This window comes from Falco biarmicus, chromosome 2 (assembly GCF_023638135.1).
Source record: "Falco biarmicus isolate bFalBia1 chromosome 2, bFalBia1.pri, whole genome shotgun sequence".
Lineage (NCBI taxonomy): Eukaryota > Metazoa > Chordata > Aves > Falconiformes > Falconidae > Falco > Falco biarmicus.
Genome location: NC_079289.1, coordinates 37,767,201 through 37,781,305, shown reverse-complemented (window position 1 = coordinate 37,781,305; position 14,105 = coordinate 37,767,201). Strand labels below are relative to the sequence as shown.

Sequence of the window (14,105 nt, the reverse complement as noted above, 5' to 3'; positions counted from 1 at the left end):
AGCTCGAAAAAGATTTTGTAGCTCACCAGGAGACCCAGGCCCTATTGCAAAAAAAAGAAGAAAGAATCAATGAACTTGAAGCAGAATTACAAGCTTTTAAATCACAGGTATAAGACAATTTAAATGAATATATAAAGTATTGTTTTTGAAAGGGACTTTGTTTTGCATCTTTTGCAGATTCTGGTGATAAAGTTGAGGATTTTTTTTCAAAGTATCCTTGGTATTGATTATTACTGACTTCGTTTCCTTTATTTCTGTTTAGTACAAAGAATTTTAGTGTGACATTAATTAGCTGTTTGAGTTCCCAGATGATCCTTTTTGTGCCTGAGCTCTGTTAATTAAACTAGTTTCTTATGTTTCATTTGGATTTTTCTTTCAGTGTCATATATTTCCAAAGTAATTAGCCACATAGGGTAATAAGTCTTATGCTTTTAGATTAGCATTCATCACTGTGATCTTTATCCCCCCCCAAGAAATTATTCATTTCGCAATTTGCTCTGCTGAAGCCTTACCATGGATATCCAGCAGTGAAAGAAATAACCTGTGGCTGGATAAGAACATTTCCTGATAATTTTTCAATTTTCAAGCATAAATAGATATTTTAAAATGTGATGAGAGAGGAGCAGTGCAGATTTTTGAGAGTAATACTTGAGTTGACCTGTAACCACTTTGGCTCTAAAATCTGAGTGAGAAGACTGTGTGACCAAGTGATTTTTCCTGTGTCTTATTTCCTGCCATAAGAAGGACAGTCTAAAAATGGCAAAAGGCAGACAGCAGCAGCAAGACATGCATATAGGAAGGTGATAAAATATATGTTTTGATCATAGAGGTTTTTTTTTATACTTTAGAGCTTGTTTGGTTTTCTTAGTGAGGAAAATTAATTTAGCTGTGCTTTGGTCTGTTTAAAAGTATTCTAATTCAGGTTTCTGGTCAGAATTAACTGTTAATATCAAAGTCAAACAGGCTTTAAAAAAAGCGATTACAAAAATCGTTGCATTGTGGAAAAGTAATTTTAGTGAGAGCTGTGTATCATTCGTTAAGAAAGCATTTTTATGTGTATATCTTGAAAACATACTTTTTGTCAGTGACATAGATTTTCCCTCCTATTGTATTCTGTCTCTAGTTCACTGTATTAAATAAAACTTTCTTTTATATGCAGACAATAACATATGATTATGCTCACTAATTAGAATACCATGAATTATCCCACTATTAATGGGACACTTGGGATGTTTCGTAAAAGTCAAGTATTTGATTGCTGCAACTTTAGTACTCTTAAATCTGTCTTAAGAGGAATCTTTGGTTTCCATATGATGTCAGTTTCTACTTAGCACAATACTGCCTCCTCATATGGCTGTTTTTCTCCTAGTCTCGTTCCTTTACTCATTTTGTTGTATTTGGTATTTGTTCATGTATTTCTTTTGTTATTAGAATCTAATTGTTCAGTGTCATATTGTCAGTGTAAACAATGTGTTGAGAAATGCAAAACAATACTACCATTGTGCATATACTTATTTGTATTTATTAATATTCAGCTATTTTCTTTTAAGAATAGTAAATCCTTTACTTATTCTATTTCCCCTCGTTTTTAAAAATAAAATGGACTGTTTCAGATCATAATTATTGTTGAAAAGTTAATGCTATCACCAGTGGATATTTATTTATTCATTTATTTATTTATTTATTTATTATTTCATTGGTTTTGTCAGGTGACTGTTTATTGTTTGAAGGCCTATGATAGAAATTCTTCAAATAGTAGAAATAAAAAAAATGTTTTTAGACTTACTAAATGCTAATAAGACTATCTTGATACAGTATAGATGACCTTGGTATATAGAATAAGAAATCTGTGTGTAACGCAGCAGCATTTTTTTTGAAAGAATTTTTTTTCATCATTACTTTGTGCTTTCAATTCTGTAGAATGAGAATGCTGCTATATTGGAAAATATCTTTTTTTCAACAGAATTACTAATCTCTTCAGATTCTGCTCTTATGTCCTTGGAATGTTCCTCTGTAATCTTTAGGATAAGGACATTAGAGACTATGATGTTATTTTTTTAATTTGAGCTCAACTGTGGTAGTCTAGATAAAATTTCATCAAGATACCTATCAGACCCTTCTTAGATCATGATCAGTGAAATAGGACAAGCGGGATGTAGCATTTCAGTTTGTCGTTTTTGGCATACGCCCTCCTGGTCTGAATATCTGCTTCAAATGTTGAGACTTTCGATTATGAAATCAAAAGCATGTTGGCTTCGTTATAATTCATATTTAATTGTCCTATACAAGAAAAATGGCACTGACTTTCAACTGGCTTGCTGGATTTAAACTATAAACTATGATTGTTATAGCATTTTGTTGATAAAAATGTGAAGCTGAATAATAGTACTTTCCTTATCAGTATGGCTCCTTGCCACCTGGTTTTCTACCATCCACATGTGGAGATGCATCTGTCATTCCACTGGAAGCTACAGGACCACATCAACTTCTGTTACCGCCTCCACCACCACAGCCTTCTAATGGAGCAATTCCACCACCACCACCTCCCCCTCCTCCTCCTCCACCATATTTTAATGGTTTGGGAACTCCTCTGGCTTTTGGTGGTGCTCCTCCACCACCGCCTCTACCAGGCCTGCCTGGAGCACAGCGGTTTCCACCTCCATGTACTTTGCCATTTGGAATGAAGCCTAAAAAAGAATTCAGACCTGAGGTTACCATGAAAAGACTCAACTGGTCCAAGGTAGTACTGTTTAATGATAAATACTTAATGTAAAATCTTACATAGAGATTAGGGTAAATAGATTGTCAGGGTTAAGACTATATAGAGCAATTGATACATTAGTTAAAATTATGCAAGATATGAATACTTTCTGCCTTTTAGTTTTTATTGTTTTCCAAAAACTGTGTTTTATTGATTCATGAGTCATCTGAGCAAGCGTCTGTTGACTTTCTGAGATGCCTAGAAAAGTCAGTTCTGGTCTAGAATAATACAGCCTTTGATAATAGCATGCCTCTTGGGTCCAACTACGCCTTGTCTTTTGGCAAACTGTTTATATTGCATCAGTCTCTGCACTGTACTGATAGCTATACTGATTCCAAACAAATGTCTTGCATCTGTCTAGCTTGGATTGTGGGAAGAAGCGTTACAGGTCTCTTCATTTTTCCTTAAATGTATTTATGTAAATTCAGTGGTTGAAAAAGTATAGAGCCCTTTTATTTTTTTTCTTCTCCGTTGTGACAGGATCAAGAATGCCAGGACTAGGAATCTACTAAGTTTTGGAAACTATAATTATTTAGACTAAAATAAGTCAGTAAAAAGATTTTCAGAGTTTTATGAAGCAATCAAAGCTACAATCTAAAAAGTAAGGTACTTAATATCTAGTTAAACTAGCTATGTTTAGAGGCTGTTCACCCAAGTTTTAGAACTAGACCGAAGATCACTTGCTACATTTAGACCTTAGATAACAAAGTATGTTGTCTGTATTGCTTTGTATTGTTAAAATCAGCTTGTCCAAAAGCATTTATTGCAATAATTATTATCTTCAATTAGAAATATATTAACAATTCTAAAGATGAGTTAGATACCAAATCTTCACATTTTACAGAGCTCTTAAGTGTTTAATTTGCCTTATACTCTACAGAGCACAGTCTCTGTATAGCATCAAAATAATTTTATTGTGAAGATTTTGTTTTGTCTCTTGCTTGTAGATCAGGCCTCAGGAAATGACAGAATCCTGTTTCTGGGTTAAGGCAGAAGAGGGCAAGTATGAGAATGCTGACATGTTTTGCAAATTGGAACTTACGTTTTGTTGTCAAAAAAGGGGTAAGTAATTGATTGCTTTAATTATCAGCTTTTACAGATACCTTTAAAATTCTTGGGGCTTATATATATATATATGAAAAAAATCAGAATATAACAGTAATGTTCTGGTATTTAAGTGGAATGTTTAAAGAAAAAAGTTTGAAAAACCTGGACTGCTTCATGAAAATTGTCTTGCCTTGCATTGGTAAAGAAAACCGTACCAAAACGTCCCCAGAAATACTTCTGCATAATACATACTTTTATTTAGTCACACTTGAAAAAGTATTTATAAGATTTTGTCAGTAGACCTTAATAAAATAGTGTGACCTGATCTAGAGTCCAGAAGATGGTGTGTTTACCCTCAGAATGCATATGGTAATCCATATGTTTTGGTTACATGAAGGAGGAGAGTTTTTAATGATTTTTTTTTACTTTCTGATAAATCTGTAGCAACATAGACCTCCTTTGCGGTTTTGCTTAGCTTCTTCAGCTTTTAAAACCTTTTGGAAGAGCAAAATATTTGAAAATATTCCTGGCTTTAAACATTTTCTCCCTTTCTGGAAGTAAGTTGTCTCACTAGTAGGTTAGATTATTCTGCTCCATATATAAAATATATTTCCACTATTATTTCTTGACACATTTCTCTCCCCACCTTGATTCGTATCAGAGACTTAATACTTGGGGGCAGCCTAAGGGATGTAATGATTAATTCCTTTTCAAATTGAAAAGGCATTAATATTTTTTGTAGTTTGTTTTACAAATTTTGCTTTGATATTTTTATTTAATATAGTGCGTGGCATTCTCTAGTTTCTTCTTCAAGGTGGGGTGGGTTTTTTTGTTGTCTTGTTTTGTTTTGGACTTCTTTTAACAATAACCAAGAACTTTAGTCTGCTTTTGTCAAAGTAAGATTGGTATTTCTACTAAGATGAATATTGATACTTAATAACATTAAGAATGTTGTACAAACATAATAAGGAAAGAAAACCTCATAGACCATAGACATTTTTGCTTGAATCTATTAGAATAAGTCTAAAAGATAATTATGATGCCTTTATAATGTTAGGAGAATTCCCAAGAATGTTTGCTGAATTCATAGGTTGGAAGTTTAAAAGCCACAGGAGGAAATACTGTTTCCTGTGTGTAATTAAACAGTAAAATTTGGGAAACAAGAGGGTGTTCAGGCTAAACATGCTGATGGCTCATAAGAGGATTATGAATCTCTGCAGACAGCGAGAACATTAGAGCTAACAAGATTAACATACCTTCAAAGTTTTAACTGAATGGACTGAATACATTGTTTTGATAAAATCTAATAGAAGGTAGTTATTGGATCTACAGTTGAAAAATCAGTGAAGTATACTTTTATACAAAATGGGGGGAAAGGTTATTAAAAGGCTGTAGCTGGCAGAGACAAATTAAAATTTTTTTTACAGGTGGAGCTTACTGCTTTATCTTTTTTATTTTAAGTTTTTCTAATCTCATCTGATGTGGATGATACAACTCTGCTCTCTTCTTAATTTTTTGAAGGAAGTGTAGACACTAAATATTTATTAGAACATCAAGTAGTGTCTAAAGGGCAACACGGAACTAAATTTCATCTTTCTTCAAGTGAGTGGTTTACAGAATTTTTCATGAATGCCTAAACACATAAACAGACAGCACCAGGCATCTCAGTGTCTCTTATTAACAGCATGAACTCTAGTACAAAAAGGACAGCAAGTGACTGGTTTTGTTCTTGTGACCACAGAGAGAGGGGTTGCATCTTCATAGCTTATGCATAGCTTACTGATTATAACAAAACTTGCCAAAGAAGTTGGAGATACCCAGTTTTCTTCACTTCCCAGTTTTGAAGGGATTTAACACCATGCTTTCTAAAGTAGAATCAACAAACTATTCACTAGACTCAATTGTCTCAAGGAAGCAGTCTTTTACTATTTCTAAAGCTTTGTCTCTAAAACCAGAAAGATGAGAAGTTGAAAATGATTCTGTACCCAAATGATGGCATGCAAAGAATGAGCTGGTTTCCACTCTGTTGAAGGGTCTGCTTATGAATTGAAGTTGTGTAAAAAGAGGTGTTTGATTGTGGAAGCAGGGACCAGAATGTTCAATGATACTTTGAATTTTATTCTGATTAAGTAAAATCAGATTGAAGTACTCAAATATGCAGTTGGAGCATTTTGCCAGCTGATGTGCCAGAAGTATTTCAGTGTTGATCCAGAAGAGGAAGTCTTATGTCTATGTAAATAATCCATTGAGGAATTTCTGCTACAAGAAGGAATACATAGCACTATAGAATAGATTTGAAGCTTTAGCAGATGTTTGTATAGAAGTTATAAACGATGTTGATTCTGAATGGGTATTGAAGCAATTGAAAAAACTGAAGATATTATGGAGGTATGAAAGAAACATTACTGCAAGAATAAAAAAGTAAAAGAGGGTCTAGCTTCAGAGTGTAGAAAAAGTAGCGAGTAGTAACATGGAGCAAAGACTGCTTGGATGAAAAAAAATCACTCTCAAGGATGTCTGGGGACACATCAGAGACATGTCCTTGAATCATGGAATTATTTACATTGGAAGGGACCTTTGAAGGTCCATTAGTCCAATCACCTTTGTAAAAGGACCAATCTAGTTCATCAAGTTGCTTGGGGCTTTGTCCATATAAGTTTCAGATATCCCTAAAGATGGAGATATATGGATGGACAACCTGTTCCTTTTTGTCACCATTGTGGTGTTTTTCGGTTTTTTTTCCATAACAGCTTCTTGGAATATCTCTTGTTGCAACTTGTGTCTGTTGCCTTTTGCTCATTGTGCACCTCCAAGAAGAATCTGGTTGCCTCTTATTTGTAGTCTCCTGTTAGGTAGTTTGAGACAGCAGTGAGAATTCCCTTGTCCTTCATACTTCTCAAGACTGACAGCTCTCTCAGCCTTTCTGTCTGCATCTTATGTTTCAGCACTCTAATCATGTTGATTTCTGTTGTACTCCTTCCCATATAACTGTATTTTATGTGAAGTGGGGAACCCCAAACTGAAAAAGTACTCCAGATCGCTCTCCCTGGGAGAGAATGGGACTAGAGGGAAATAGTCACTTCACTGATGTGCTGGCAGCAGTCTTGGTAACTTACTGGAGGAAATGTTTTCACTGTGCTGCTTGTTTCATAATAATAGTGATGGTGATAATAATGAGTCTGTTTAAGGGTTATGGGTGGTGTGGGGTATTTTCTCTTCGTTCTTTTACTTGTTAGAAAGCTGATTTTGTCACTTTAGAGAAACAACCATTTTGTGGCAGCAACATGTTTTATAAATATTAAAACTTTGAGTTGAGCTGGAACAATGAGAAGTATCAAAGCATCAGTTGCTGATGATATTCTTTTAGCAGCTTACTGAAGACAAAATCTAACTTTTTTATTAACTCAGAATTTATTCTAGTCCAGAATAAATTTGTAATCTTAAAGAAATCTAAGCTTATACATATGAAAGAAGTGGGCAAGGGCATATTTGAAAACCAACTCCTTTGTCATAAAACTGTATAGGTTTACTGCTACACAGGAAACGTGGAAGAAGAATATTAGTTTGGAATCTGGAAAGACAGGTCAGTGTGTGGATGGAATATTTTCAATGTGAACACTTGAGAAAAAAAACCGATTGTGACTGAAAAATGTACATACATTTAAAATATTTGCAAGAAAACATGAGACTTTCTTGTGAGATGCCCCAAGAAACAAACAAACAAAAGATTCTGAAACCCTCAAATCATTAGCTTTGTGTCAGCAGCTAAAAGAATAAAAATAAGAAGTGAAATCACTGCCTTAAAGACATCAGTGCGAAAGTAAGGTATGCTCCACAGTGCTCTCCCTGACTGAGAGGGGAAGAATAAAAAAAAGTAATTGAGAAGTTCTGAAAAGAAGGTGATGAATGTGAATAGTTTGCATGAATGATCTTTGGTTTTCTGATAATTTTTCATTTTAAAGGCAAAAAGAAGGATTGGTGTGAAGGGTAGTTAGAGATCTGAAAGAGAAATAAATAATAAGAAATATCAAGTGTTTTAGATTTATCAGGATTATAGTCATGGATGCAGATCACTGAAGAAAATCTGTGAAAAGCCTTTTTGGCAACAATGGTATCAAAGGAATCTCTTACTATAATTCTTTGAAAATATTAAGCTGAATATATGACTTAACTGGTATGTGAAATACTGAGTAGCAGAGCTAGACCAAACCTTATGTGTGCTTTTATGTTATCTTAAGCCTAAGAGGTAAGATGAATAAACAAAAATGCTCATTATTGAATGACAGCCACTTTATAACAGATGTTCTGGAAGCCTGATGGAAAGACAATAATCACTGGTGTATGATGTTAATATGCTGCCAACTTTGCCAGAATGATTAAGCATACAGACAGGGGAGTGGCACTTCGCATAAAAGATAGTGTGAAGTGTACTAGCATGAAAATCTCATGGCGGGGGGAGGAAGCCTACCATACAAAACCTTGTGAATGGAAAATCCTTCTAATAACATAGTGTTACACTGTATTAATAGCTCTCGGATCAGATTATGTTTGTGATGATTTTGTAGCAATAAACTGGGAGATTTAACTACCTGTATAGGGGTTGAATCAATTCCTCATCAGGATGTTATGAGAAGGTAAAGCTTTGGATGCAACTAATGACTGTTTCCAATATTCCTGTAATCAGTGTGAAAAGGAACTGTTGTGGAAATGGGCTTGAGTCACACACACGACCTAGGAGGTCAGAGTAGGGGAGGAGGAGGAGGTGAGAATGATCACTCTTAATATTGTACCAGGAGAGAACAATCCAAGTAAATCTATTACACAAGTATTCAACTTCAGGACAGGGAACTGAATGAAAGGTGCAGATGGTCAAGCAAGTAACATACCCATGCCTGTTAGCAGCCCAGAGGCTATTCTGAAAATGCCATCTTAAATACTTGAGTAAACTTTGTGTTGTAGTTCAGGAAAAAAAACTCAGCTGAAGCTGTGGGATAAAAATTGCATGTGGCTCAGTAGGAAAGTTAAAGACAGTATCACAAGGAAAACGATAGCATGAAAAATGTGAAAGGACTGCCCAAATGAAGATAACAGGAAAACTCATTATATATAGCTAGATAAATGTAAACAGTCTATTCTTCATATATTCTTTTGGAATTCTGAATTTCTTGCAAAGGATTCATCAGCTGATGTTGAAAAATGCATTTAATATTTTGGAAATTAAGTTAGCTAGGGAATTGGTGGCACCATTTGGTGACAACTTCAAAACTTCAGATAAATTCAGGGGTAGTAGGTCCAAAAGAAATAGGAAAGGATGTATTGGTAGGAAGACAAGCTTCCTCTTTTGGGAAATGAGGAGAATGGATTGTAAGTAGTGATAAGGCTGAGATAGCATCTTTTTAAGGAACATCTCTTACTGCAGCTCTTGGAGAGAGTGTGCCAGGCTTGAACGATCACTGGTCAGACCCAGCAGGGCATTTATTAGGTTCTCAATCATGGATATAAGAGGCTTGTTTGCTTGGAGTAGCTTCAAGCTACTATGTTTAACACTTGTGATGCTGAAATAAGGTAAATTTTTAAATGCAAATGCTTGGTCCTGTCACCTACAGAAGGGAGAAAAGTAATGAAGCATCTATAATAAATGTACTTAGTTTGTGGAGGTACTTTGAAGAGCACTGATGTGGAGAAGATACAGCAAGAAGTTGGTGGAAGTTTGTGAATAAGTGTAATTAATGTAGTGAGACTGTAGTAGTTACGCTCAATGTGGGATATGTGGTCAGGGTAGCTCAAGAGAGTGAGCTATATGTTGCTTAAAGTCGTCCTTCAGGTGCTTGAAGTGATTTGCCAAAGGTGATTCAAAGACTTAAGAAGTTGTATGGAGTATACAAGTAAGCAAGTTCTAACCAAGAATAAATCTTTGAAAGTACTTAAATACAAAGTTACAATTTGGTTCATGTATGCAAGATATAAGAAAGGTAGTAATTTTCTGAAATACATACTTTATAATTAGTGTACTGTGTTTATAAATACCTTATTGATAAGTTTGACTTGATTGAACAAACTTTTTTTACTTATGTTTAAAGTGTTAAAGTCCGAATGAGGATTAGAAACTGCAGACTAGACATACAAGAAACCACTCCTAAATTCTTCATTATTTTTTGCAATATGGAGATATCTGCAATTAATGGAAGATGGCATGGAAAATTAGAAATTTACTCTTCTTTCTTTTCTAGATATCAAAGGGAACTGATTTAGTACACTCCAGAGAGAAAGACTGCATGTGCACGCTCTTGTGCGTGCTCCACCCCCCTTCTCCCCATCAACTAGGACAGATTTTCATCCTAATCTTATTGGAGATGGCAGTGTCTGATCCCATAACACCAGAGCTCCTGTCAGACTTGATTATTCAGAAATAAAGCACTTCTGTGGGAGTGCTATCTCTGTTGGCACTTGTCTTGAAAAGTCAATATAGCTCTTTAACTTTTTTCTTTTTCTCTTTTGATCCCCGTCTCCCCGCTCCCCTGTATACTCTGTAAGAAAAGCCGTGAAGGCCTAAACTGCTATGGTGCCAACCAAGCCTCAAACATTTTAAACCAGGAAAGACAGTAAATGCTAGCAAGAAGGTCAAATCAGCAATATAACTTAGTTTAGTGCTGTATTTGATGTGCCTCAGCCTACCCAGCATATGGAATAGAACTTGTGGTCAGCCGCCTGTATGATTAAGTGGAGACCAGTGTCCTCAAACTTCCCTCCTCTGGAGGAAGATTTACACAGAAGTTGTTCCAAACTGTGCTCATTATAGAATCTTAGTATTACAAACCTGTAAGACTGCCAAAAATATAGTCTGGTAACTTCTGCTAATAATATAGCATTGAGTAACTCAAGTTACCTTTTAATGTAACTGTGTACAAGTAGAAGTAAAACTTGCAATGTGTTTAGGTTTGGCTGCTTTGCAGTATCACCCTAACTACCCTTTAAACCAAAATTATTTTAAAAGATTTTTGCACATAGGATGAAAAAGGAAGAAAAGTTTCTTCTTGAAGAATGCAGCAGTAAATTATAGGCATTTCTGAGAGACAGCAACCAATCACTTTTCTAAAGAACTGAAATGTCAATGGTATTTTGCAATTTCAGTATATCATTTTTCCATGGAGGGAAAGGATGGTATATTTACTGTTGCATCTGTAGTAAATATGTTAGTTGTGTCTATTCTTTGCAGATATAAAGATCTCTGGTCTTATCTTATTTACATATTTGTATCAAATATATTTGTTCTGTACAGATTGATAAATGAATATGCTTCTGTGGTGTGTTGACCCTAGCTGGCTGCCAGATGCCCACCCAGCTTCTCTCTAATAAAATGGAAAAGGTCAAACATAGAGTTAAAGATGGAGAGATCACTTACCGACTACTGTCAGAAGCAAAACAGACATGATTTGGGGAAAATTAATTTATTTAATTTATTTTTTTCTAATGTCCTATCATGGATGGGAGAAACCTTCAGTTGTTCACATTGCTAGATGTATTTCAAAAAGTGGAATGTGAATAACTCCTAAAACCTGACTTTTATATCCAGATAACTCCATGAATATGTAGCAAACAAAAATTGGAAAACCCAAAGAGGACATGAACATATAAATGGCTGGAATAGTCTGACAATAGCATTTGTTTTGTAGTTTGATTCTTTTTGAAGCTATAATTTGTGGCATCTTTTTCCCTTTACTCTCTTTCTTAGGATTTTCTTAGGATGAATTCTTCCTTGAATTAATTATTACTTATTAAATGACTGTGTCATCAGTACCTTAATCTGAGTACGTAAAAAATATCGGTAACATCAGATCATTATTCTGGTAGGACTGTAGAAAAGAGGCAGTCTGTCAGGAAGTGTTATAGTTTTAGAAAAACTTGTTGCTAGAAAGGGTTTGACTTGTATTTACAGTTAGGAAATTTTTGTCAGACAGTGGTCTTGTTGAAGAGTTTGTTATAGCACTTGTAACTAACTACTTAAGCACATATTATTTTTACCTTAATTTTAATTTATTTTAACTTATATTAACTTTATTTTTTTGCTTTACAGCAGAGTTGTAGTATGTGTTATTACTAGGTGATAGGTTCTTACCTTCTACACACAGACTATTTATTATTTCCTATCAGCTTCAAAACAGATTGAGTACTTTCCTTTCTCCTCAGTGAAGTGCCTTGAAGGAGTAGCTCCTGTAGTTCACATTTACCTTTCTCTTTCAAACAAGTGATTCTTTTTTTTTTTTTCCCCCTCATAGTTGATTTCTACCTAAAATGCAGTATTAGTCTGCAGTCAACTCACGTTTGATGAAAATATGACAGTATATTCAGGCTAACAGAAGCTCTCCCTCCACTCCTGTTTTACAACACTGTGGTAGGAAAAGCATTTGAGGGGTTTATGTTTTAGAAGCAACAAGTGTTCCTTTATTGATTTCTGGTAGAGAATATTTTAACAATGTGAATAAGTAAAATCTTAGAGGACATACATACTGCTTTCATGTGTCCAGAGAAGGAAAAATGTCTGCTCTTTTGTAAGTCCTTAACCATAAATACCAGTGGAATAGAAAAACAGGTTTGGAACTTAAAATGCAAGTTAAAGGAGATCATCACAGTGCCCCTGCTCAGTCTAATAACTTTGTTTATTTAATGGAAAAAACTCATTTCAACAATTTATATGTTTGTCTGTATACCAGCAAGGATCTTGCAAGAATTAATTTACTAGCATTTTTATCACATGTGGCATAAAACTCTATATACCTGCTACGAGCCTATTTGCATGGATTTTACCTCCTTTTTAGTTTTCTTACATGTTTATGCACTAAATGCTTTTGATGAATTTCTAGTCTAATGTTACAAGTTTTTATATCTGACTAAAGGTAACACTATATTTGAGTGTAATAAAATCTTCATTACAGCAGTGCTTTTATTGTAGCCTTTTTTCATTTTGAGCTGAGAAGTAATTTAAATGCAAGAAGAGAAATGATTAACAAACCTTATTTGGCAAACCTTCAAAGTCACTGTTGATGAAAATTATTAGCATTTAAATTTCCATAAGCACTACTTTTTTTCCTTTAGAAAATCTACCATTTAGTTCCTCAATGAATGGCTTGATTCAGAGAAAATTCATTTCAAGGACAATTCATTTTTAAAAAACAAACCCCCAAAAAATCAAATGAGATTATGTATTTAGTGGGACAGTGACTTCCAGTTAGGCAGCTGTTAGACAGTATTTGGGTAGACAGTGGTATGCCATGCAGAATATAGCAGTATATTTGGCAGAGCCTTTGGTTCTGTTTGCATTTGATCTGGTTCTGCTGGAACAGTATTTTAATTTATTCATATGTGAAACGTGGTTATAGACATCTTTTTTCCTTACTAAGATTACATATTCCACTTACCTACATAACTTCTTTTCTTAATTAAAGCAGGGTCTTACATAAGAAACTGTAAGTTGCTTACTTCATGTGGACATTTGAGAAACAGACTTCTACTGTAGGCTGCTGTTCTCCTCTGTGATCTCTACATGATAAATTTTTCATACAGTTTCTTCATTCTAAATAGATTCCTCTAGTCTGTAAATATTTTGCCTTGGTAGTTTCCTAACAGACCTTTTAAGGGGGCTTTTTCAAAACCTTTTATGAAACAAGCATCAACATAAAGGATGCATATCTTGTAAATATCCCCTGCCCATTAATAGCAGTCAGATTTTGAAGGTTATGTAGGAATGGAGAGAACTTAATTGATCTGAATTGGTAGAATTTTTGGGGGTTAAATTAGATTTTTAACAAAATATTCTTTTAAATAGGATATGATCTAGTTCAGCATTCTGAAAATTTTTCTAATAGGACAGAACATGTTTGCATGATGTATTATGATTATTGTCTGACACAATAGTTAGTATTTACAGTGAAACAATAGTTGTGTTTTCAGATACTTTCTTCTGGATCAGTTTGTTACTTCCAGTTTTGTTTAAATTAAGAGAGTGAAGACACTGGACAATAGGTTCTGTAGCTTTTAACACCTCCTATTTCTGTTTTATGGCTTTGCTACCCCACTCTTTCTACTTTTACAAGTTAGTGGGGCTATTCTTTTTAACTCACAAGATAGTTCTACAAGGTTACTCACCTCTAACAGCACCTGAGTACTGAAACTTGGAAACCTTATCTGCTGTATTACTCAGCTTAACAGTTGTTCCTGCTGCACAATCTGACTTGTCCTTTGGTACTGAAGTGCCTCTTAAAATGATAAATGCGTATGTATAGCTGGCAAGCATAACAAG

At 34.6% G+C, this 14,105-nt stretch overlaps 1 protein-coding gene across 1 annotated transcript in view; it reads left to right on the top strand.

Moving 5' to 3' along the window:
• DIAPH3 (diaphanous related formin 3) overlaps nucleotides 1-14,105 on the top strand; it is a 245,857-nt gene that overhangs the window by 61,697 nt on the left and 170,055 nt on the right. The window contains exons 15-17 of the mRNA XM_056328634.1: nucleotides 3-107; nucleotides 2,402-2,740; nucleotides 3,709-3,823. Of these exons, the coding sequence (XP_056184609.1) occupies nucleotides 3-107; nucleotides 2,402-2,740; nucleotides 3,709-3,823 (559 nt within the window). The remainder of the gene's footprint in view (nucleotides 1-2; nucleotides 108-2,401; nucleotides 2,741-3,708; nucleotides 3,824-14,105) is intronic.